The sequence below is a fragment of the Panthera pardus genome, unplaced genomic scaffold (genome assembly GCF_024362965.1).
Source record: "Panthera pardus isolate Hobbes unplaced genomic scaffold, ASM2436296v1 HiC_scaffold_3, whole genome shotgun sequence".
NCBI lineage: Eukaryota > Metazoa > Chordata > Mammalia > Carnivora > Felidae > Panthera > Panthera pardus.
In genome coordinates this window covers 8,833,119-8,857,799 of record NW_026526876.1, presented here as the reverse complement: position 1 = coordinate 8,857,799, position 24,681 = coordinate 8,833,119, and the positions used below count along the sequence as shown (strand labels likewise).

Genomic DNA, 24,681 nt, shown 5'->3' with positions numbered 1-24,681 from the left:
GAATGCAGCTCTGTGGACGCCTCGCCTTTTCAGCCCAGGGAGGTGCGGGCCAGACCTCTGACCTCCAGAACTGTTAACATGGCAGGTGTGCATTGTTTCTAAGCCACTAAGTTTATGGGAATTTGTTACGGCAACAAGAGAAAACGAACACTGGCGTGGCCTGGGCTTTGGGGGGCGGTTAACGGCTCCCCAGGTGATTCTAACAGGCAGCAAAGTATAAGAACCACGGGACTGCAGGGAAGACAAGGACGAGCCGGCAGGATTGCTTATGCCACAAAGACGCCTGGTGATCGCGCCTGGGAGGTGAGCAAGTTCCACCCCCCCCACCCCCACCCCCACCCCCGCCAAGAAATCCACCACCAGTTCGCGGCCACCTGCCCAGAGATGACCACACGTGGCGGACGGAGCCACATCACAGCATGGGCGTGCTTCACCATTTTGGTGGCTAGAATCCTTCCTAGTCTGACCCACTGAACAGGCCCTGTTTCCTGTAGATAAAGAACAGTTATCCCTGTGAACAGATTTTCTCTAGAGCTTGCTTTCTTACCGACGCTCTTTCGGGGAAGGAACCGTCCGACGACTGAATTATATGCAAATATATAATCGAGCACATTCATGTTAGCGCCATCGGGATAAGGACTCAAATGTCTTCCGCTCTGCGTTTGAACTATTTTTTTTCATTTTTTTTTTTTAACGTTTGTGTGCTTATTTTTTTCAGAGCGAGCGCAGGTGTGCATGCACGCGTGAGTGGGGGAGGGGCAGAGAGCGAGAGTGAGGGAGGGAATCCCAAGGAGGCTCCGCTCTGCTTTGTCAGCGCAGAGCCCGATGTGGGGCTCGAGTCCACGAACCGTGAGATCGTGACCCGAGCCGAGATCAAGAGTCAGACGTAACCGACTGAGCCACCAGGCGTTCCGCGTGTTTGAACTGTTTACAAACCACTACTGGGATTATAAATTTAGAGGATCTGTCCCTTTGCTTCAGCAACCTACTTATTTACGACAGATGATAGCCAGATGGACTTTATGATAAATGCAACAGCACTACGGGAAGAAATTAGCTCGTTCTCAGTGGCCATGGAGAAAAGAGCTTGCTGGTTCTGACAGGCACAGCCCTGCCTTCGGGGCAAGGATTCATCCGTTCCCAGGCTGCCGCGCTCGCAGGTGCGTGGGCAGTTCCTTGAACGCCCCACGCCATCACCAGCCTCCATGACGCTATCACCAAAGCTAAGGCCTTAGAACCTCCCACCTTTCTCTCCCTACGTCGTCTTCCTCAGAGAGGAAGGGGAGGGCAGTAGAAAAGGCAGTCACGAGCATCGGGTGGCCTGTGCTGGAACCTCGGTGCTGTCACTTCCAAGTGACGTGACGTCAGGAGGCCCGTCAGCCACTCCGAGCCCCGTCTCTAGCAAACGGGGTTAACGCCGCCTTTGCGACGCCGTGTACGGATTCAATGCAATGACAGTGATGAACAAGCTGCACGCACAGGAGGGGCTCTTGCTAAATGCCGGCTGCACGGACACCCCACTGTTGCTATGCTTTCACACCTCACCTCCATGCACAAGCTTCTGACGTCCCTCCTCTGTGGCCCCGTGCTGTCACTGAGCCCCGGGAGCACACCTCCACGGGCCCACTTGGCCTTTCCACTCGGATGGCTCACTGGCATCTCTACCTGGACACGTCCCGACTGCGCTCAGGGTCTCCACTCACAAACCAGTGGCCCTCCCGCCCCCAACTGTCCACCACAGTACAGGTGTCACCGGTCAGTCACCTGCATCCGCCCTCCCCCCACCCTCCCCACCTCCACCGAGGCTCTCTGTCAGGCCCCGCCCCTCACACCACACACCCGCCCCCAGCACAGGAGCCTGGCAGGTGGGCCCCTGACAAAGCTCGGTTTCTCCCTGGCCATCCTGCGGTGTGGGAACCAATCTTGCTCCACCAGATCTGTCACCTCGGGTCCAGAACAGAGATCTTCAAGGACTTCTCTGCCCTGCAGCCTGGTACTGCTGATGAGGGAGGGGCCAGCTCCACCGGGGATGTGGACCACACGGGGTCCCCGCGGCCCCAGTGAGCCTCACATCACGCCCAGTGCTCTGAGCCATTTATCACGTCACCACATAAAGGACACGCTCCTGGAAGCCTTGCATGGCTCGGAATACGGCGAATTTTTTTTTAATGTTTTTTTTTTTTTTTTTTTTTTAGTTTTTGAGAGAGAGACAGAGCATGAGCGGGGGAGGGGCAGAGAGGCAGAGAGAGAGAGAGAAAGACAGACACAGACAGACTCTGAAGCAGGCTCCAGGCTCCGAGCTGTCAGCACAGAGCCCAACATGGGGCTTAAACTCACAGACCACGAGATCATGACCTGAGCCGAAGTTGGACGCTCAACCGACTGAGCCACCCAGGCACCCCCAAGAATACGACGAATTTTTTAAAGCAGTGACAAGGGACTGGCAATTTCTTATCAAATTTCTTCGCGTGGTTTAGTTAACCATTATCTGAATCTGCCACAAACCACCCTCAACGGCGTCCAACTGTGATAATCTGCCGACATTAAACTACTTTACGTGTTTTGTAGTACCAAGATCATTTAACAAACATTAGAGCCTTGAGTATTTATACTAAATGGCAAACACGGTTGACCCCAGACATGTTCTTACCATTTTGTTCGTCTAGTTCATTCCCAATCTCCTTTCCCATCTGTTTCTGGCGACTTATGATAGAGGACAGGGCATCGAGGCCTGCATCCTGTTCTGAAAGAAAAAGCAAAACAGGCCGCTAAAAACCAAAGGAAAACAATTTGAAGTCCATACCTAGGCATGTAGTGCAATTCAATATATGGTAAAAGCAATATAAGGAAAAGAAACAAAAAAACAGTTAATATTATTAAGAGAAAATAAAGAAAACAAACTATTAAATACTTATTTCATACCTTAAGCTAAAATGATTTTTTTTTATTTTAATTCTTTTTAAGTTTATTTATTTTTGAGAGAGAGAGACAGAGAGTGAGTAGGGGAGGGGCAGAGAGAGAGAGGGAGACACAGAATCCGAAGCAGGCTGCAGGCTCCGAGCTGTCAGCACAGAGCCCGACGCGGGGCTCGAACCCACAAACCGCGAGATCATGACCTGAGCCGAAGTCAGACACTCAACTGACTGAGCCACCCAGGTGCCCCTAAAACGATTTCCAGATAAATTAAATTTTAAGATTGCAAATGAAATAACAGAAGTTTTGACTACATCAACATTTAAACTTTCTGATGCTTAATACACAAAGAGCATTTACAGCTTAGTTAAGACAATTTTCCAATTTTGTAAATGGGCAAAGGATACAGACATGAATTTCACAAAAGAATAAAAACGGAAAAATAAATAAAAGCTTTGACATCACTACTTTTTTTAAAAAAAATTCCAATAAAAGTAACAACGATGAGTTTTTGGTTTTGTTTTTGGATTATTGGATATGCACGGATTTAAAGGCATGCCGATGCCCAGGGTTCACCAGTGTGTGACGGAGAAGCTCCTATGTACTATCATGGGAGTACAGGTGACATACCTTTCTGGAGAGCAGGTTGGGCCTGTCTTTTCATCGATCAATTCCATGTGTAGGAATGTGAGAAAACATTCAGCTAGTATGCAGTGAAGTACGTACAGGATATTCCTGGACACGTTTCCTGTGCTGGTTATCGGTTTTATTGCCTCTGAACCCCAACCTCACCCTTTTTGACTGTGCAGTGAAAATACACCTGGGTCCTTTAAGTAGCTTTTCCTTTGCCAGCTTTGTCAATAGACAGGACCGCGGAGACACCGCGGGAGGACAACGTTCGGCTTCCTGGCTCCAGCCCACTCTGTGCCACGAGCCCGTGCACAGCAACACCAAGAGACCGGCAACTTCTTACGACACACCCCCACCTTGGGCCGTTTCGTAACAGAATACCTCCGGCTCAACACTGCCATGAGGACAGTATTCCCTGGCGCCCCAGAGGGCAGATTTCCGGCAAGTTCCACCAGCTCAGCACCGCAGCGACCCCCACACCTCAGTCCCGGGGGTGTGGGGTGCTTCCTAGGACACTCGATTTCAGTCCGAGAGTTTGTGATTGCACCTTACGCCTGCTATTTCTGTCTCCTTGCCCCATTACTCTGATCCCCTTTGGTTAATAAAACATTCAACTTTCCCCGTTCAAATTTCTTTTTCCTGATTGGATCCAGACTGATACGTTTCTAATAGCGAAACCCTGGAAACTACTGAATGCCCAGACATGGGGATTTGTTTAAACACATACAGTATATTCATAAGGAAAACACTAATAGCTACTAAAAATGATATTATACAGGAATATTTTGATGTTAAAAGAAGTTCATGATATGTCAGTAAGTAAAAAAAAAAAAGCAGGATGCTAAACGATATAGAGTAAAATAGCAAAATATATAGCAAAACGATGCAGAGCAAAATAGTAAAAAAAATAGTTTGTGTTAAACGTAAAGATGTATTACTTTTCTAGATTCTGAAATTTTAAAGATAAAAGAATTCAAGTCACTCTAGGTATTGTCTTTAAAATGTGATGTTGTTTCTTTGTTTTCTTTTGTTTTGTTTTTTAACTAGGCAATTTCAGCCATCTCTTTGAGCTTTTTTACTTTGCTTTCGGGTGCCTTGGGAAGAACATTCTGGGGCTGAGTCTCATGGCTCTTTCTACCCTAGCAATATGCCAGATGAGGGCAACGTGCCATGTGCGGCCTGACTTGCTGATGGGGATTTTTCAACGACTGCTTCACAGAGAAGCGTGATCTACAAAAGCAGGAATCACGAAGGTCTTTTCTCACCCAAGATCACATTGACATTTACTTATTTTTTTTCCTAGTCTTTTCAGGGAATTAAGCCATGACACTTAACTTGTTAATTCATCTGGAATTTATTTGAACTAATGGTGTGAGGTAAGGACCCCTTAGTAACATTTTTTGACACTATGTATGTTTTTAACTATACAAATGACCTGCCATCTCCAGGGATTGTTCCAAGGGACCATTTTATAGCAAAAATCACTTTACAATGAGGTCCTTTTGGTCTTAAGTAACAACCTTTTGGATGGCCTCCAAGTTAAATCTATCATCGGCCTAGCGCCACTATAGGATGACCGATGTTATGGTAAGATTCCAAATGCATCCCAAGAATAATCTATATGAAGGACCAAGGGTCAAGTGTCAGCCTGGATTAAAAGGGAAAACAATTCAAGAGAGGAAAGGAGATTCCTCCACGGTTCCAATTAGGAAAAGAATCATTAAAGTCCTGAAGTCTCTTTATCTAGTAGAGACATGGATTGCGAATGAAAAAACCTATTCCTCCCTCTTTTCTTTCAACCTTCACCCACCGTCTGACTTAACTGCAGAAAGGTTATCTCGCTAACGCAAAACAGAACGAGGGTTAAAAATTCTGCGCCACTCGGATCATTTGTGCAAGAACTTAGCACCTCCTCACTATGTTAGAGTGCTGTCCATACTCCCAAGACACAGAAGGTCCAGGTAATGGAGATGGTTGTGTATGTGTCACTGACCATCCTGATGACCCAAGCATCTCCCGGCTTACCACAGCATTTCTAAGGGGATGTGGCACAGTTACCTGAGAGACAATGAGCCAAGATAAAATGCTGCTGCTCATTTTATACAATCAAGACCCAGGCAATGATGCAGAGGCGTGCAAACCTACGCTAACGTCACGCTCATAGCTCATTACCGTAATCTGCCCCCCATCACATAGCCCAAGTCACCCTGATACCATAATCATTTGCAACATGCCACACTCTCCCAATCATCTGTCAGCATTACAATGGTGTGAATTTTTAAAAATGTAGGAGCACCGGGCTACATATACATATATATGATAACGGCCCCCTGAAGATGTCTTCATCCCAATCCCTGGAACCTGAAAATACGTGACCTTACATGGCTAAAGTAACTCTGCAGATGTGAATAAGGCTAAGGAATTTGAGATGGGAGAATGTTCTGGATTATCCAGGTGGGCTCAATGTAATCGTGAGTCCTTAAAAACAGAGAATCTTTCCCAGCTGCGCTCAGAGGGAGCTGTGAAGAAGGGTCGGAGGGTTGCAAAGTGTAGGCTTTGAACACCAAGGAAGGGGACTGTCAGCCAAGGGACATGGGTGGCCTCTAGAAGCCAGAAAAGGTGAGGGAATGAATTCTTCCCTGGAGCCCCGAGAAAGGAAGCAGCCCGGCCAACGCCTTAATCTTGCCCAGTCAGATCTGTTCTGAACTCCTAACCTTTAGAACCATAAACTGACAAATCGGTACACCGAGTCACGAAGTCTGTGCAAATTTATTGCAGTGGCAACAGAAAACTAATACACTCATTGTTTTGAAAATCCCTCTGGAATAATTAGGTGTTTGGATGCTTCCTATCTTTAGACATTCTGAAAAACCATCCTCTAACGGAACATCTTGTAATTGTGGGAGGACTATCTGGTGGCTGTGGGCCGGAGAGGGACAATCAGCATGATGAATTCTTGCCAAAAATAACAAACCCGATTCTGATCAAGCCCGCTGAACCTAACTACCAATTTACAGAAAATATGTGGGGCAGAGGAGGACGTTAAACAATATATGGGGTTACAAATAGCAGGTCTAGATACTGGGAAAGTCCAGGGCGAATGACCCTACTTCTCCAGCAAAGAAATTGCACAGGGAGAAAGAGAGAGCTGGCAAAAGTACCTATCTATTAAAGAAACTTAACAGACGTATCAATTAGTTGCAACGTCCATACATATATTCAGATCCTGAATCGAACGATCTAAAAAACAAAACAAAACAAAACCACACCCACACACAAAACCATCATGGGACAATCCGGGAGGTCTGAACGTTGGATATCTGATTATATTAAGGAATTACAATTAACTTATTAAGGGTGATAGTGGCATTGCAGTTACATTCTTAAAAAACCGGTCCTTATCTTCTGCAAACATACTTTAGGGATATGTTCCAGAATATCCACGGTTGAAATGATACGATGCCTAGTTTTTGCTTCAAAAATAATTCAGGTGATGGGGTGCCTTGTGCTCTGTCTCTCTCTGTCTCTCAAAAATGACTAAACATTCAAAAAAACATAAAATTTAAAGAATTAAAAGAAAAATCCAGGTGACGGGCAGGAGAGGGAGGAGGGTAGACATATAGATAAAACGAGATTGGTTATGCGTTGTTAACTACTGAAGCAATTGATGGGCAGAATGGGATCATTGTCTTACCCTCTCTACTTACATAGTTTTGCAATCGTCCACGGCAAAAAGTTACCGATACTTTAACAAGTAAATAAAACAGAGGGATATTCCTAGGAGCTGCAATCTCAGGCCCCCGCCCGAGCGCGTGACAAGGGCCCAAGGGCTGGGGCTGTGTCTTCTTTATCCTGTACTTTTGCCCCAGTTCTGAGCCCAACTGGTGGCACAGAGCATATACTTAATAAATATGCTTAAAGCAAGGAATGACACAGAGGGCCCACTAGGCTTGTGCAAGGAAGCGCTAGTCTCTGCTAGACACGCGCAAAGGCTTGCGGGCAATACGAGGTAGTCCTCTTGAGTTTAGGTAGTAGGAAAGGTAGCTGATGTTGGGTTGTCCAGGGCCCAGAGAGAGGCACTGGGGATTCCCACATTTGATGCAAGGAGGTACTGTCCCTGGATAAGGGGAAGTGGGACAGATGGGGATAGTGGATACGCTGCAGAAAGTTAATTACTACATTGGGAAAACTCCCAGAGCAAGTCCTAAGAGTAGATGTTTGTTTAAGTTTATTTACTTATTTATTTATTTTTAATGTTTATTTATTTTTGAAAGAGAGGGAGAGCATGTGAGCAGGGGAGGGGCAGAGAAGAGGGGAGACACAGAATCCGAAGCAGGCTCCAGGCTCCCAGCTGTCAGCACAGAGCCTGACGTGGGGCTTGAACCCACGAACTGTGAGCTCGTGACCTGAGCCGAAGTTGGACGCTCAACCGACTGAGCCACCCAGGGGCCGCTATTTATTTATTTTGAGAGAGAGAACAAGTAGGGTAGCGGCAGAGAGAGAGGGAGAGAGAGAATCCCAAGCAGGCTCCGCACTGTCAGCGCAGAGCCCGATGCAGGGCTGGAACTCAGGAACCGTGAGATCACGACCTGGGCCTAGATCAAGAGTCAGACGCTCAACCGACTGAGCCACCAAGGCGCCCCAAAGAGTAGATATTTTTAGTTTTGTTGAAGCTGTGGTTGCAAGGGTTCAAAGATCAGCTACCAAGGTTTGCCAGTCCGGCTAGCCACGTTCCCCACTGCTATTTCACATGACGATACCAAGAGACCTAAGAACACAGACGTCCAGAAGGAGTGCAAACTCTCCCGCTAGAATCTAGAAAGAACATCTACGGAACAAAGGTGAGAAGAGACGGGATTAAGAAACCCGCACGACGAGAGCCCCTGAGTAAAGTAGAATGAGCCTTCATACCTCCTCAAGGTCTGCCATGTGACTCAGAGACAAGGGTCTCAGCTAGCCGAGAGGTCGCCTTCCTTTGTTTCATCTCACGGGTTTTCGAGGTGATTTGGTTATTGTCAGCCCCTCACCCATCTTCTGCCTAACATCTATTTGTGCCTTAAATTACTGCTTATGCAGCACAGAAGCCAAGCCTGGCTAACCGGTTGTAATGAGGCCTCGGATCTAGGTTAGGAAAGGAAAGCATTCATTGCTTGAGTCTCAGTTCTACCGATAAACTGTTATTGTGGGATGCGTTTCAAAGTGTTTCTAAGGGTCGACAAAAGTACAGAAAGGCTAACGGATTCCGTGGGCGGAAGGAAGTTAGAAATGACCCTTCATGGTCCCTTATTTCTATCTGGTGCAGGACCTGGCAAGGAAGCAAAACCATGGCAACCTCAGCGCATCCCCAAGATTCTTCGGGCAGAGAAAAGGCGAAGCAGGGTTTTATGTAAAGATCGCTTTCAGTCTTTGTGCTTCTCCTTGTAAAACCGCTTGCTAGGAAAGCAAAGAGGAAGACAGCATTTCCCAAACCCCAAGGTAAGGGTAGGAGATGGCTCCTCGACTCTTTCTGCCCGACCCGTCCCTACCCCTCCAACATACCCCAAAGGCCAGCGGGCTTCCAAAGGGCGGGCATCTCAGTAAGGGTGTTCTCCGCTTCGGGGACCAACACAAAAACCTGCAGGTGGCATCCTCTCCTGCCTGACCTCCCACCATCTCTGCACGTGGCACCTTCCCAGTGACAGGGGACACTTCTCCTGGCTGGAAGCAGCTTTTCTCGGCAAAGAAGCAACAATGCCGGAAAACCCATTCCTGTTGGCTTGCAAGACGCCCCTTTCAGGGTCCGTCAATCCCGAAGGATAAAGCACTACGAATGAATGGCCCTGCTGCGCGCAAAGCCACACCGCCCTGCACCGTTCATTTTGCTTCCAAACATGATAGTGGGTGAAGTACAGGGAATTAAAGGCATCGGGGAGGCTCAGGGTTCCTTTTGCTAGATAAACTCACTGTGGAAAGGGAGTTCAAGACGGAAGGAGACTTCTGCTTCCGGCCAAGAGGGGCTGACAGGGGCCTGATTTACTTCTGGCCTGAAACAACTCGGGGGGAAAAAAAGAAAACAAAAAAACAACAAACAAACACCAAACCACAGGCAAAATACCCAAAACAACAGTTTCAGGAGAGACACGGCCATCAGGAAATGAAGGACAGTGATCCCTGAGGGACAAAGCAAACGAGAGGAGGTCTAGGACTGCCCCAGACATCGCCCGGCGCGGGGAGGAGGGCATCCAGATGGAACCCGGCGGCATCTCTCCACGGAGGAGCATCCAACTAGGTCAAGGTGGTAAGAGCGCGCAGGGCACAGCACAGAGGGGAGAGAGCGGCGCAAACGGAATCTCCGGAGGTTTGCATGGGGTCCACCTCAAGGCTTCAGCTGAGCAGTAACCAGGACATGCGCGTGAGGAGACTATCCAAGGGTGGGGAAAGAACCGCCTGAAAGGGTGAGAGGGGATGATCCTCTGAGCTCACGCTGGGTTGGAACACAGTCCCTATTCCCACCGACCAGGTGGCCTCATGATTTACGGGGCATCGGGGGACTCAGAGTGCTTTCAGCTCTATAGTGGGCTAGACTGCCTCTACACTGGAGTCCGCAAACATCTTCTATAAAGGGCCAGAGAGTCGACATTTGGGGCTCCGTGGTTTATATGGTCTCCAGTGCAGCTCTTCAACTCTGCCCCTGTAGCAGGAACCCATAGATGATACATAAATAAATGAACATGGTTGTGCTCCTATAAAACTTTATTTATGGACACGGCATTACCTTTGAATTTTATATAATTTTGACGAGTCATGAAATCGTCTTCTTTTGACTATGGACAGTGGAAAAACCATTTTTAGCTTGTAGAGCACACAAAATCAGATGGTGGGTGAGATGTGGTTCACACGTCATGGTTTGCCGACCCCTCCTCTAAAATAAACACTGTCCTGGTCCACCTTACAAAACAATACCCAAACAACTGGACTGCATCCTAGGAAAAAAACAAAACAAACAAACAAACAAAAAACCTCAAGAATATTCCTAGAAACACAAAAATACTTAGTACCAAATACAGAAAAATTCACACCTAGCTTCCAAACAAATGTTTCCCCCCTAAGATTAGAAACAAGCCCAAGGAAATCTGTTCTCACCATTTCTACAGGGGCTGTAGCAAGTGCAATGAGACAAGAAAAAGAAATAAAAGGCGTCCAGACTGAAATGAAAAAGTAAAACCACAAAAATTAAAAGAAAAGGGGGTGCCTGGGTGGCTTAGTCCATTAAGCATCTAGCTTTGGCTCAAGTCATGATCTCAGGTTCATGAGTTCAAGCCCTGGGCTAGGCTCTGTGCTGACAGCTCAGAGCCTGGAGCCTGCTTCACATCTGTGTCTCCCTCTCTCTCTGCCCCTCCCCTGCTTACGCTCTGTCTCTTCCTCTTTCAAAAATAAATAAACATTAAAAAAATTTTTTTTAAGAAAGATTACTGGAAAAACCCCAAAATACATGGAGATTAAATAAATGCTTCTAAATGACACATGATCAAAAAGAAATCTCAAGGGAACTTTAAGCATATTTTGAACTAAATAAAAATGAAAACACAACTTATATATTAAAGGGATATGTCGGAAGCAGTGCATAGAGTGAAATTTATAGCACTGAATGCATATGTTAGAAAAAAGATATATATATATATATATATATATATATATATATATATATATGATCAACAGTCTAAGTTTCCACACCTCAGAAAACTAGAAAAAGAAGAACAAATTAAATCCCAAGTAGGCAGAAGAAAAGAAACAATAAAGGAAGAGAAATCAATGAAATTTAAATAGGAAGTAACAGAAAAACCACTGAAACCAAAGCTGGTTTGCTGAAAGATCAATAAAATCAATAAGCCTGTAACTAAAAGAGAACACAAATGACTAATATCAGAAATGAAAAAAGCAGACATCACTACAGATCTCATGCACATTAAAAGGATAATAAAGGAATATTATGAACAACTCTATGCCACAAACTGGATAACCTAGATAAAATGGCCCAATTCCTTGCCAGACACAGCTGACAAAATTCACACAAGAAGGAACAGATGATCTGAATGGGCCTATATCTATTAAAGAAACTGAATTAACAATAACCTCCCCAAACAGAAAACACTAGGCCCAATGGGTTCACTGGTGAATTCTACTAAACATTTAAGGAAGAAATTATACCAATTCTCTACAATCTCTTTCAGGGGACAGAAGCAGAGAGAATACTTCCTAACTCATTTTCTGAGGCCACCATTTGTCCTAGACAAAGACATTACAAGAAAAGAAAAACACAGACCAGTATCACTCATGTGCACAGATATAAAAATCCTCAAAAAAATATTAGCAAATCAAAGCCAAGAATGTATAATACACCACAATCAGTGAGATTTATCCTAGGTATGCATGCCTGGTTCAACATTTAAAAATCAATTAATGTGGGGTGCCTGGGTGACTAAGTCAGTTGAGCATCCGACTTCAGCTTAGGTCATGATTTCATGGTTTATGAGTTCGAGCCCCCCATCAGGCTCTGTGCTGACAGCTCAGAGCCTAGAGCTGCTTCAGATTCTGTGTCTCCCTCTTTCTCTGCCCCAACCCCCCACCTCTCTCTCTCTCTCAAAAAAAAATAAACATTAAAAAAATTTAAAAATCAATTAATGTAATCCATTATATCCACAGGCTAAAAAAGAAAAATCACATGATCATATCACTAGATGCAGAAATAGTACTTCACAAAATCCAACATTCACTAATGATAAAAAACTCTCAGTAAACCAGGAATAGAGGAGAATTTCCTCAACTTGATATAGAATACCTACAAAATCCCCAGAGGTAACATCACACTTGATGGTGTGAAACCTGAAGCTTTCCCACTAATATCAGGTACAAGGCAAGGATGTCCGCACCCCCCCTCCCCCGGCAACCACTGCTTTTCAACACTATGCTATAAGTTCTAGCTAATGCATCAGATGAGACAAGACAACACATGAAAATATGTACAGGTTGGAAAGAAAGAAATAAAACTTTGTTTGCAGATGGTATGATCATGCATGCAGAAGATCCAAAAGAACTGACAAAAATCTCTTGGAACTAATAAGCAACTATGGCAAGGTTGCAGGATACAAGGTTAATATACGAAAGCCATCTACTTTACTATAAACCAGCAACAAAGAGGTGGAATTTGAAATTAAAAACACAATACCATTTACATTAGCATCCCTCAAAATGAAGTAGTTAGGTACAATCTAACCAAATATGGACAAGATCTATATGAGGAAAGCTACAAAACTGATGAATGGAATCAAAAAAGAACCAAAGGAGACACATTTCATGGATGTGGACAGAAAGACTCAATATTATTGTCAAGATGTCAGTTTCCCTCAATATTATAGGTCCAATGCAATTTCAATCAAAATCCCAGCAGGTTATTTTGTGGGTATTGACAAACTGACTCTAAAATGCATATGGTAAGGCAAAAGACTCAAAAGGAGAAGAAGGAGAAGAACAAAACAAGAAAACTGACACTACCTGACCACGAGATTTACTCTAAAGCCATAATAATTAAGATACAGTGGTTTGGGTGAAAGAATACACAAATAGATCAATGGAACAGCACAGACAGCCCAGAAATGGACCCACATAGTCAATGACCTTTGACAAAGCAGTAAAGGTAATACAATGGCACGAGGATAGTCTTTTCAGCAAACAGTGCTACAATAACGGACATTCACATGCAAAAGAAAAGTGAATCTATACACAGACCTTACACTTTTCAACACAAATTAGAGTGGATCACAGATTTAAATGTAAAACACAAAACTAGAAAACTCCAAGATTACATAGGAGAAAACCTACATGGCCCGTGGGTAGGCAATGATTTTTTTTTTTTTTTAAAGAATTCACTTATTCCTTCTTCAGTGTTCTTCTTTTCGTTATGTAGACCCAAGTTTCAGATCTGTATCATTTTCCTTCCCTTTAAAGAAACTTTAAATCATTTCTTGTAAGGCAGGTCTACTGGCAACAAATCCCCTCCACTTTTGTTTGTTTAAGGAAGTCATGATTTTTCCTTCAGTTTTGAAGGATAATTTCACAAGGTACAAAATTCTAGGTTGTGGGTTTTTTCTCGCAACATTTTAAATACTTCACCCCACGGGGCACCTGGGTGGCTCAGTCGGTTGAGTGTCCGACTTCGGCTTAGGTCATGATCTCACAGCTCGTGAGTTTGAGCCCCACGTTGGGCTCTGTGCTGATGTCTCAGAGCCTGGAACCTGCTTTGGATTCTGTGTCTCCTTCTCTCTCTCTGCTCCTCCCCAATTTGTGCTCTGGCTCTCTTTGTCTCTCAAAAATAAATGTAAAATAAAATAAAATAAAAATTTCACCCCACTTTCTTCGTGCCTGCATTGTCTCTGTAGATGAAGCAGATGCAATTTTTACCTTTGTTCCTCTATGGGTGAGGTATTTTTTCTCCTGTTTTCTTTTAGAATTTTTCCTTTATCTCTGACTTTCTGTAGTTTGGAAAGGGACTGACTATGGGTAGTTTTTTTTGGTATTTGTCCTAGTTGGCACTCTCTGAGCTTCCTAGATCTGTCGTTTGGGGCCTGACCTTAATTTTGGAAAAATTCTCAGTGATGTTTCAAATATTTTTCTGCTCCCTTTTCACTTTCTTCTCCTTCTGGTATTCCCATCAAAACTGTGTTATACCTTTTATAGTCCTCCCATAGTCCTTGGATATTTTCATCTTTTTCTTTCTTCAGTGTTTGTTCTCTTTGCTTTTTACTTTAGGAGGGTTTCTGTTGAGATATTCTCAAGCTCAGAGATTCCTTCCTCGGCCATGGGCAGTCTACTAAAAACCCATCAAAGGCATTTCTTCATTTCTGTTACAGTGTTTTTGATCTCTACGATTTCTTTTTGGTTCTTTCTCTCTGCTTAACATTGCCCACCTGTATTTCAACGCTGTGTATCCATTAGAGTCCATTAGCGGTGGAATATTATTTAGCACTAAGAAGAAATAGCTATCAAGCCATGAAAAGGCATAGAGGAAACTTAAATGCATATTACTAAATGAAGGAGCCAGTCCGAAAAGTCTACATACTGTATGATTCCAAATATATGATATTCTGGAAAAGGCAAAATATGGAGAAAGTAAAAAGATTGGAGGTTGCTAAGGGTTGAGGAGGGAGGGGGGATCAGTAAGTACAGCACAGAGGATTTTTAGGGAAGTGTAAATACTGTATAAATAATCTAATGATGAATACATGTCACCATAGCCTTGTCCCAACCCACCGAATGCAAAAAACCGAGCGTGAACCTTAAGATAAACCATGAACTTTGGGCAATGACGGTGTGTCAGTGTAGCTTAATTGTAACAAATGCACCACTCTAGCGGGGGGTGGGGGTGTCGATGTGGGGGAAGACTGCATGGCTGGGGGCAGGGGTTACATGGAAACTCTCTGTACCTTCATCTCATTTCTGTTATGTCCCTGAAACTGCTCTAAAAAAAACAAAGTCTTTGAAAAGAAAGAAGTCAAATTTCTTGATTTAGACATGACCATTAGTATAGAAAATCCCACACGCTCTACTAGAGAGCTTTTTAACAAATTAGTGAGTTGGGCAAAGTTGACTGATCCAAGATCGATATAGGTAATCGGTTGTACTTTTATACACTAGCAACAATCAGAAACAGAAATGTTAAAATACCATTAATAAGAGCATAGAAAACATGAAATACTTGGGGAGAAATATGATAAAAGATGTCATATGTGTGTTAAAATTTGCTGAATCATACATTTTCAATAGGTGCTACCTGGGACATGTCACGTATACCTCGATAAAACTGTTCTTAAAAGGAATTAGAAAGAATAGCATATCTGTAATACAGAAAAACCATGTACAAAAACAGGAACATGGAAAAGGTCTACTGCACACATTAAATAAGAGAGTCAGAGCTATGGCATTACCCCTATCATGATCTCACTTACATAAAAATATGTGTGTGCTTATATCCTGAGGAAATATATGCTCATCTGTTTACAGTTTTGAGATTGGAGAAGTAATAAAGAAAGCTTCCCATTTTATACATCCCAGGCTTGTTTGAAATTTCTACAACGATCATGCATTACTTCTGAAATTTAAAAAAAAAAAAAAATAGAAGAATGTAAAAAAATAATTAGGCTTAAAAGCCACTGGGCAAGATGAACTTGAAGACAAGAAGCCAGATGGACTCATTTTGTGTAAGAAAAAGATGGGAAGGGTGCCTGGGCGGCTCGGTCGGTTGAGCATCCGACTCTTGACTACAGCTCAAGTCATGATCCCAGGATCATGGGGTCCAGTCCTGCACAGGCTCTGCACCTGAGATTCTCTCTCTCTCTGTCTCAAATTGAAAGAAAGAAAGAAAAAGAAAGAAAGAAAGAAAGAAAGAAAGAAAGAAAGAAAGAAAGAAAGAGAAAAGAAAGAAGGAAGGAAGGAAGGAAGGAAGGAAGGAAGGAAGGAAGGAAGGAAGGAAGGAAAGGAAAGAAGGAAGGAAGGAAGGAAGGAAGGAAGGAAGGAAGGAAGAAAGAAAGAAAGAAAGAAAGAAAGAAAGAAAGAAAGAAAGAAAAAGCAAGGAAGGACGGGAAAGAAAGAAAGGAAGGAAGGAAGGAAGAAAGAAAAGAGAAGACAGGAAGAGAAAAGAAAAGAAAAAAAGAAAAGAAAAGCAAAAAGAAGATGGGAGTGTTGTGTTTGGAGAACGAGTCCCATCACAGAGTAAAGGGAGGTGGGCACATGTCTCTGATTCACCCGGTTTTATCAGATTCAGAGCTCCATGCACGCTCTCTCCCAGGGGAGAATCATTATTTCCCTGGGCTACCTTGATGGATGACACCATCTGTCTGTTCCTTGGGTGTCCTGAGGCACAAAATTGCCAAGAGCTTTAAAAGACCAGCACTGATTCCCCTGTGATCGTCAATGGCTGTAAGGAACATTCAAGGCAGGGGTAAAATTCTGACCAGGTTTCCGACCCCACGCTCTTGGGGTGTCCAGTACCTTGGATAATTTTCTGCTGCTGTTGCCGGATTTCATCAAAACCCAGGCCTCTGGTCTCCTCTGGCTCCTCGAAGAGCCAAGGGTTGGGTACTCCTCGCTTAGCCCCTCCAGTCATCAGGCTGGACCTAGGAACGAGATCAAATGCGTTACATAACTCAAAAAACAGAGCTTTGCTGCAGATTACTCCCACAAGCGCAGACGTGAGCCTCATGTGCTTTGAAAATGCAATTCGACCACAATTTACTGCGTCCTTAGTTCAATGCCAGCAACTGTGTTCAGTGCTGGACGAGGTCTGAGGACGAATTAAGGCACAGGCCTGGTCCCCCGGAGAATTAGAGCCCGTTAAGGAGACCAAAGCAGCACATAAGACCCTTACCAATCTTCCAACACACGTTTGAGTCAATAATTGTAAACGAGGGTCTTAAATTTCCAAAACACAAGGCCACATAGAAGTGGCCTTTTGATTAGGACAAAGTTTGTCTCCCAGGCTACATGACACCAAAGGCACAGATGCTATTTCTCAAGAAGGTGCAAATGTTGCCACCACCACAGATGATGACATTAAAACAGGGCCACAGGATCCTTATGCAAGGGGATGCGGTTGCTCACAGACAGAAACACACAGAGGGTTTCAAATCCAAGCTCACGAACATATGATAACACTCACAACAGAACAAATCCTGAATTATCAATCTTAATCTTTACTCACCCTAGAAAGCCCACGCGCCCCTGCCAAACCAGGCATATCGGTCACCCTGCCATCCGGGAACAGGGAACCCGCATTCTCAGCCTCGGTCCCCGTGTTTGTAGGATTTTCATCCCAAGGCTTGCCTTCCCTGTCCCCACATTCTGTCCAAGCCACGAGGGCGGTGCTGTTTGTGGAACCACCTGTGACCATTTCAACCCAGACGTGAACAGTCATTCATCTGGGAGTTGGGTTCCTGGGATTTATGAAAACTGATGGTCACGACGACGGTGATATAACCGAACTAGCAGTCGCGATGGTGGTTAACGGGCAGCGAGGACCTGCCGCGTGCGATCGTAACCCCGGACGACGCGCGTGCGGCCACTGGCTTCTCCGTCACTTCTCACGTTTCTCCTCTTGCCTGGAAATCACTGCTACCCCATAACCTTTGATGTGGGTAAGCCTCCTGCCTACTAGGTACAAGGCAGGAACCGGAAGTCGCACCCTTGACGGGACAGCAGGCTGCTCTCCAGCACAGAGCGAGTACCAGATAATCAGATCTCAGCTTCACCACCTACCAGCAGATACAGACAGCAATTTCCACCTCAGAGGCCTGCTGGGGAGTATATAAAACAATCCGTTTGGGGCGCCTGGGGGGCTCAGTCGGTTAAGCGTCCAACTTCGGCTCAGCTCATGATCTCACAGTTCATGGGTTCAAGGCCCGCGTCGGGCTCTGTGCTGACAGCTCGGAACCCGGAGCCTGCTTCCGATTCTGTGTCTCCCTCTCTCTCACTCTGCCTCTCCCCTTCTCGTGCTCTTTCTCTGTCTCTCCTCTCAAAAATAAATAAACATTAAAAATTTTTTTTAAAATCCACTTACCAAACACTTATTCTGTACCCAACTATGGCATAGGCATTGTTCTTGCCCATGGGAATGAAGGAAAAATAGAATATAGGAAAAACAGACCAAAATCTCTGCTCTTACCAAGCAGAAATTCTTGTTATGGGTGCAGCTTCCATTCTGGTGGGAAACGTACAGGAAAAGATCTCCCGGGGCCGAATGCTGACCTATGAAGCGCTGAGCACTGAAAGACCAGTGTTGGCCTTGATTTCACAAGTGTGAAATGTGCAGAAAGTGTATAACGCTGTTCTTGGAAGGTAACAGTCACTCAACACGTGGTAACAAGTGTCATGTTACCACTCAATGAGCTGCATACACAGGGCACACGGAAGGCTGATTTCTGAACAGATGAGTGGACCCCCAAAAGCCTACCTCTCTTTCAGTTTTAGTTGAGCACTCTGAAACCTAGAGAAGAAGGTGGTATGTTATGGGAAACGAACCGAGGCAAAACCGGAAGAAAAGTTTTGATTCCTCGCACTAAGTTTTAATCTTTTTTTAAATGTTTACTTATATCGGAGACAGAGGTGAGTGGGGCAGGGGCAGAGAGAGAGAGAGAGGGAGACGTAGAATCTGAAGGAGGCTCCAGGCTCCGAGCTGTCAGCACAGAGCCCGATGCAGGGCTCGAACTCACGGACCATGAGATCACGACCTGAGCCGAGATCAAGAGTTGGACACTTAACCAACTGTGCCACCTGGGCACCCAAGAAGAGATTTTTTTTTTAATGTATATTTATTATTTTGAGCGGGGGGTGGAGAGTGGACGAGGGTCAAAGAGAAAGAAGGAGATGCAGAATCAGAAACAGGCTTCAGACTCCAAGCTGTCCAGCATAGAGCCCAACACGGGGCTTGAACCCACGAACCGTGAGATCATGACCTGAGCCAAAGTCGTGAAATCATGACCTGAGCCGAAGTTGAATGCTTAACCGACTGAGCCATCCAGACACTGTCTCCCCCCCTCCCTCCCCCACCACTGGCCTTGGACTAAGATCTTAAACACAGAGCTGGCCTCTCTGCTCAAGGGCACAAACATGCCGAGCCCAAGGACAGCTTGCTTCCACCTTCTCAAAGAGCAGGTGTGTCCCCTTAAAGCCTTACTTTGTTTACCTGGTTGGCCCCAAGTATCTAAGACGTCAAGATTTCTGGATTTATTCCCTGGAGTAATCATTCATCTCGCCTAACTGGAGATGGTGTAACGAAAGCAATGGAGAAGGAAAGGAAGAGTGAGTTTACAAAGCACACTCCCCGATTCGTGCACCAGCACCAGCTCTGGATCACAACAGGATTCATGCGGGATGCCGTGTGCGGATCCCTGGGGAAAAGCAAGTACTGACGACCAGGACAACGGGCCAGACACACACACAGTGACCTCACAGTGCATCTGTCACCAGCTACAAGCATCCACTCACTCAGATCAGTACACTGCACCTGCCTTGATAGGAGACATGGCTCCTCCGAAGTTAAAGCTGGAATGTCCCACTGGTGGCCCGTGCCACACCGAGAGCACATTTTTACAAATTATCAAAGGAGAGGGGCACCTGGGTGGCTCGGTCGGTTAAGTGTCCGACTTCGGCTCAGGTCATGATCTCACAGCTCTGTAAGTTCGAGCCCCAAGTTGGGCTCTGTGCTGACAGCTCAGAGCCTGGAGCCTGCTTCATATCCTCTGTCTCCCTCTCTCTCTGCCCCTCCTCTGCTCGTGCTCTCTCTCTCAAAAATAAACATTTAAACAAATTTTTTAAATAATAAACATTTTTTTAAAGATTAAAAAGATTACTGGGGCGCCTGGGTGGCGCAGTCGGTTAAGCGTCCGACTTCAGCCAGGTCACGATCTCGCGGTCTGTGAGTTCGAGCCCCGCGTCAGGCTCTGGGCTGATGGCTCGGAGCCTGGAGCCTGTTTCCGATTCTGTGTCTCCCTCTCTCTCTGCCCCTCCCCTGTTCATGCTCTGTCTCTCTCTGTCCCCAAAAAAAAATAAATAAAAAACGTTGAAAAAAAAAATTTAAAAAAAAAAAAAAAAAAAAAGATTAAAAAGATTACTAAAGGAGAAAATAAAAGAGATGTAATCAAACTGATGTAGCAATCTCAAAAACAACGAATTAGAGCTATAGCCTCTAACTATATTTATATAATATATCTTGGCATGTATTAGAGAATACAGCATGACATGGGCCCAATTCAACATTAATATCGAACTCAGATCAGCCAGCACGCGTACAGGAAAGATCTCCCGGGGCCGAATGGCTGACCTATGAAGCGCTGAGCACTGAAAGACCGGTGTTGGCCTTGATCTCACACAGTCCGACAAATCAACCGTCACCTGCAGCGCCATTGGCCAAGGTGCACCGAAGTAAAAATTCTTCCCCGATGCCCTCCTTCCCGGGTTATCTGATTCCAAAGTTCTGGAAGTTTGGTCAGTTTCAGTTTGGAAGTTCAAGTCTGAACTTTGTCTCTCCCCTTGGCGTTTATACTGTGTTGATACCCCAAGTCCAATGGGAAACTCAGCCTTTACCAACAAGATCAGGTAAGATCACAGGTGTCACTGTACGTGGAAGACCTGACCTCCTTTTCGTGAGGTTTTACGTTCAACTTGACATTTGGAACAATGCCTACTTTTACTCAGTACTCTCCTGGGCCAGAAGGAATACATGAAAGAGTTTCCGACAGGATTCTTGCCTTCAAAGCACTTACGATCAAATTGAAAAAAAGAAACAAGCCACACACGAAGGCACTGTTAACCAGAAGAAGACGACACTTGCCCACAAACACCCATTCTCCTTCCCCCACCCCGCCCGCCACGGATTTTCCCCATTTCAGTTCAAGACCACGCCTGACCCATTGGCTCAGGCCCAAAACCTCGGCATCGACTTTGACTCTTTTCTTTCACACCCTACGGCATCTACTACATTAGCGAATCCTTTAAAATGTATCTAAGGGGCGCCTGGGGTGGCTCAGTCAGTTAAGTGTCCGACTTCAGCTCAGGTCATGATCTCGCGGTCCTTGAGCTCGAGCCCCGCGTCAGGCTCTGTGCTGACAGCTCGGAGCCAGCTTCCGATTCTGTGTCTCCCTCTCTCTCTCTCTGCCCCTTCTCTGCTCTCTCTCTCTCTCAAAAATAAATATAAAAAAAATATTTTTAAATAAATACATAAATACATACATACATACATACATACATACATACATACATACATACATAAAACATGTCTAAAGTCTGGTCACTGCTTCTGCCCCGTATCCCTCCCTGTCTCCTGCTTCTGTTCCCACCCTCCACCATCCTCCACATAAAATGCAGTGTCTTTACTATAACCTACAAGCCACACTAGCCTCCTTGCTGCTTCTAGAACACAACGAACACATTCCCTTCTCGGGCCCTTGGCACCTGCTGTCCTCCAGATCGAGACGTGGCCTTGGCCCCTCACTTCATTTGACTCTGCCGAAATGCTACCTTCTCAGAGAGTCTCCCCTGACTACTGCATCTAAAATAGTACCCTTCCCTGTAAATCCTTAGCCCACCTCCTCATTTTACCTGATTTTTCCCTATAGCACTTAGACAACTATCTATCAGATACGATATAGTGGGTTATTTTCTGCCCTCCCACACTGGACTATAAGCTAGCTTGCTTGTCACACTGTCCTCAGTGTTCTGGCCTAATGGGCAGTGACTTAAAAAACGAAGTTGAGGGGCGCCTGGGTGGCTCAGTCGGCTGGGCGGCCGACTTTGGCTCAGGTCATGATCTCACGGTCCGTGAGTTCGAGCCCCGCGTCGGGCTCTGTGCTGATGGCTCAGAGCCTGGAGCCTGCTTCCGATTCTGTGTCTCCCTCTCTCTGACCCTCCCCTGTTCATGCTCTGTCTCTCCCTGTCTCAAAAATAAATGAACGTTAAAAAAAAAAAAAATTAAAAAAAAAAAAAAAACAAAAAAAAACGAAGTTGAGGGAACTAACTTATTCAGCCAAAACCATCCCTGAATGCAGGAGATCAGTAAGCATAGCCCGGAAACGGTAACGTTGCACACTGGTGCTGTCCTCTGCGATTTCAGGGGCATTTTACATCCACGGTCCCCTTCCAGTCATACGCAAGCCTGGGTATAGGTCAGCACAGGTGTTACTGACAGGAAGACCAAGGAAAAGAGACATCCAGTGACTTTCTGGAGGGCGCGCATAGTGGCAGAGCTAAAGGTGCGACCCATCACTTCGTGCTCTGAGCCCCGGGACTGTCCTCTGCACTGTCGTGGGGAAGGCTTCCTGAGGGTAGGGAGACTCGAGAAGGCCTTGCAGAGTGGGTGAGGGTCCGCGATACGGGGAGGGAGGGACGGAAGGCACCGGAAGAGAGACTGAACACGCCGAGGGGATGTGAGCCGCCCGTGTGCAGGGGGCGGGAGGGGAGAGGGTGGAATCTGGAAGGCCGCGTCTCGCAGAACTCCTTCCAGGGCAGGCAGCCGTGATGCATCTGCCTCTGTCCTCACTCCTTTCATCCCCACTCCTGCAGGATCCTGTCATTTTCAGGCTGCACTAACTGTCCCCATCCTGGAAATCCGCCGGTCCACAGCCAAGTTTCCTTAAAAAATCAACTGAACTTGGTGGCCCGACCGCCACTGCAGTCCCACTGCTGCTCCCGCCCTACAAAACTCTCCTCACCCGTGACCCTGCTGCCCAAACGTGCCCCGCCGCCACTCTGCCCCGTGCTGGGCCTCCTTTGTCACCGGCGACCCTCCCTTGGCCTCCTCCAGGCCACTCTCTCCCACTGGAGGAGGCCACTCTCTCCCACTGGCAGCTGCCTCTCCGTAACCTGCAGGTGCCTCGTCCTCTACCTGCCCCTTACACACTAGTGTTCGTCAGCCACTCCGTCCGGTCCTTCTCCCCCTGCTGCGTGGTCTCTCTCCGGGCCATGCCGTCTGTCCCTGGGGCTGTGGGCTGTAAGAACAGGAAGTAACAGGTGCTCCCGCACTCTGCGCGCCCCGGTATGAAAGAAACAGGATGCGTTCTCTGGGGTCATCATGGTGCTGGGTTCTTAACTGGGGCTGGGAGCGGGACGCGCTCCGCTCCCTAGCAGGGCAAGGTCAGAAGCCAGGGGTAGATCTGGGAGGAACAGCACATTCACAGCCGAGACCCCAGGTTATCAAAATCCAGGGGATTTTGAGGCCCGCTCCACGCTCATCCTGATTGAAAATCACTGTGTTCAAGACTTCCAGACCCCCCTCCACCTCTGCGACTTTCCTGCAGGCGCTCTACGTGCATTTACGCCTTTTTGTTTGGGACTCCTCCACGGCGAACCCCATGTATCCAAAATTGAATCCATGACCTTCACCCCGTAACCCGTGTTCTCCTGGGCACGCTATCTAGTGAGCACCGCCCCCACCCCACCGCCCCGTATGCCCAGTCCTGCAGCCCTTTCCCCCGTTTGTTTTTTGCCCCTTCTCTCCCCCATCTCATCGATTACCAAGTCGTCCGCGCCCCCATCCCACCCCCCGTGGGCACTGCCTGCCTCTGACCCTCATCACCTCTCCTGGGAGCATGGCCTCAGGCTTGTGACTGGTCCCCGTGTTCCCAGTCACCCGCATCCAAATCGCCTTGGGCTTTGCCACTGGAACTCTCTTTCTAAACCAGAGATCTGGCCATGACGTTTCCCTGTTTCAAAACGATCCCGGCTCCCTAGAAGCCAGGGAGGACGTTTCAGCTCGACAACATGGCCCCAGGGATCTGTGCCACGTCATCTCTCAACACCCCCTTCCATACCCTTACTCTTCCTTCAGCCCTACAGACCGCTCACCGCTGCTCAGACAAAGGCACAAACTTCCACACTCTCATGTTTTTGTATGAGTCTGGAGGGTCCCCACCCCCACCGCTTTGTCCATCTGGCAAAATTCTATTCATCCCCTAAGGCTCAACTCAAATGTCACTTCTCCTGTTTGGTCTTTCCTGATCCCCATCCCCACCCCCCCCCTTCCCTTGAATCAATCACTCACTGGAGCTCCCATGGCACTTTGTTCAAAACCTCTAACATGGCATTTATCAAGCAGGATTGTAGTTAGCTATTTACTCATATGTCTCCCTTCCTAAATTATGAGCTCTGCGAGGAAAGAGGCCACATGACAGTCATGTTTATATCCCTAGTAGCAAAAAAAAAAAAAAAAAAACCAAACCAAAACAAAACAAAACAAAAAAACACAGGGCTTTGGAATATACCAGAGAACAGGCATTCAGTACATGTTTATGAAACAGAACTAGGAAACCACTGAGCTTTTTAGGCCAGAGAGAGACAAAATGAGAGGAGTATTTAACATCTCTATCTTGAGAGATTAAAAAAAGGAAAGAGAACCACAACAAAACTTCATCTACTGCTGTGGGCCTCCAAGACTCCAGAGCAAAGACTGATTTTGATTTTGTTCAAGCAGATGGAGAGGATATCACTTGAAAGAGAATTCTTTCACGAAGACACCTTCCAGCTCAACCCCGTTTTCAGAATTACACCAAGGGAGCGTTTCTCCTCCGAAAAGTTAATGAAACCAAGTGCTAAATACGACATCTCTGAGTCTGGGAC

At 46.1% G+C, this 24,681-nt stretch overlaps 1 protein-coding gene across 2 annotated transcripts in view; it reads right to left on the bottom strand.

The window, feature by feature from the left end:
* STX8 (syntaxin 8) overlaps positions 1-24,681 on the bottom strand; it is a 254,100-nt gene that overhangs the window by 184,905 nt on the left and 44,514 nt on the right. For both annotated transcript variants that reach the window (XM_053892661.1, XM_019413453.2), the window contains exons 5-6: positions 16,567-16,691; positions 2,651-2,743 (exon numbers count right to left, since the gene is read on the bottom strand). In XM_053892661.1, the coding sequence (XP_053748636.1) occupies positions 2,651-2,743; positions 16,567-16,691 (218 nt within the window). The remainder of the gene's footprint in view (positions 1-2,650; positions 2,744-16,566; positions 16,692-24,681) is intronic.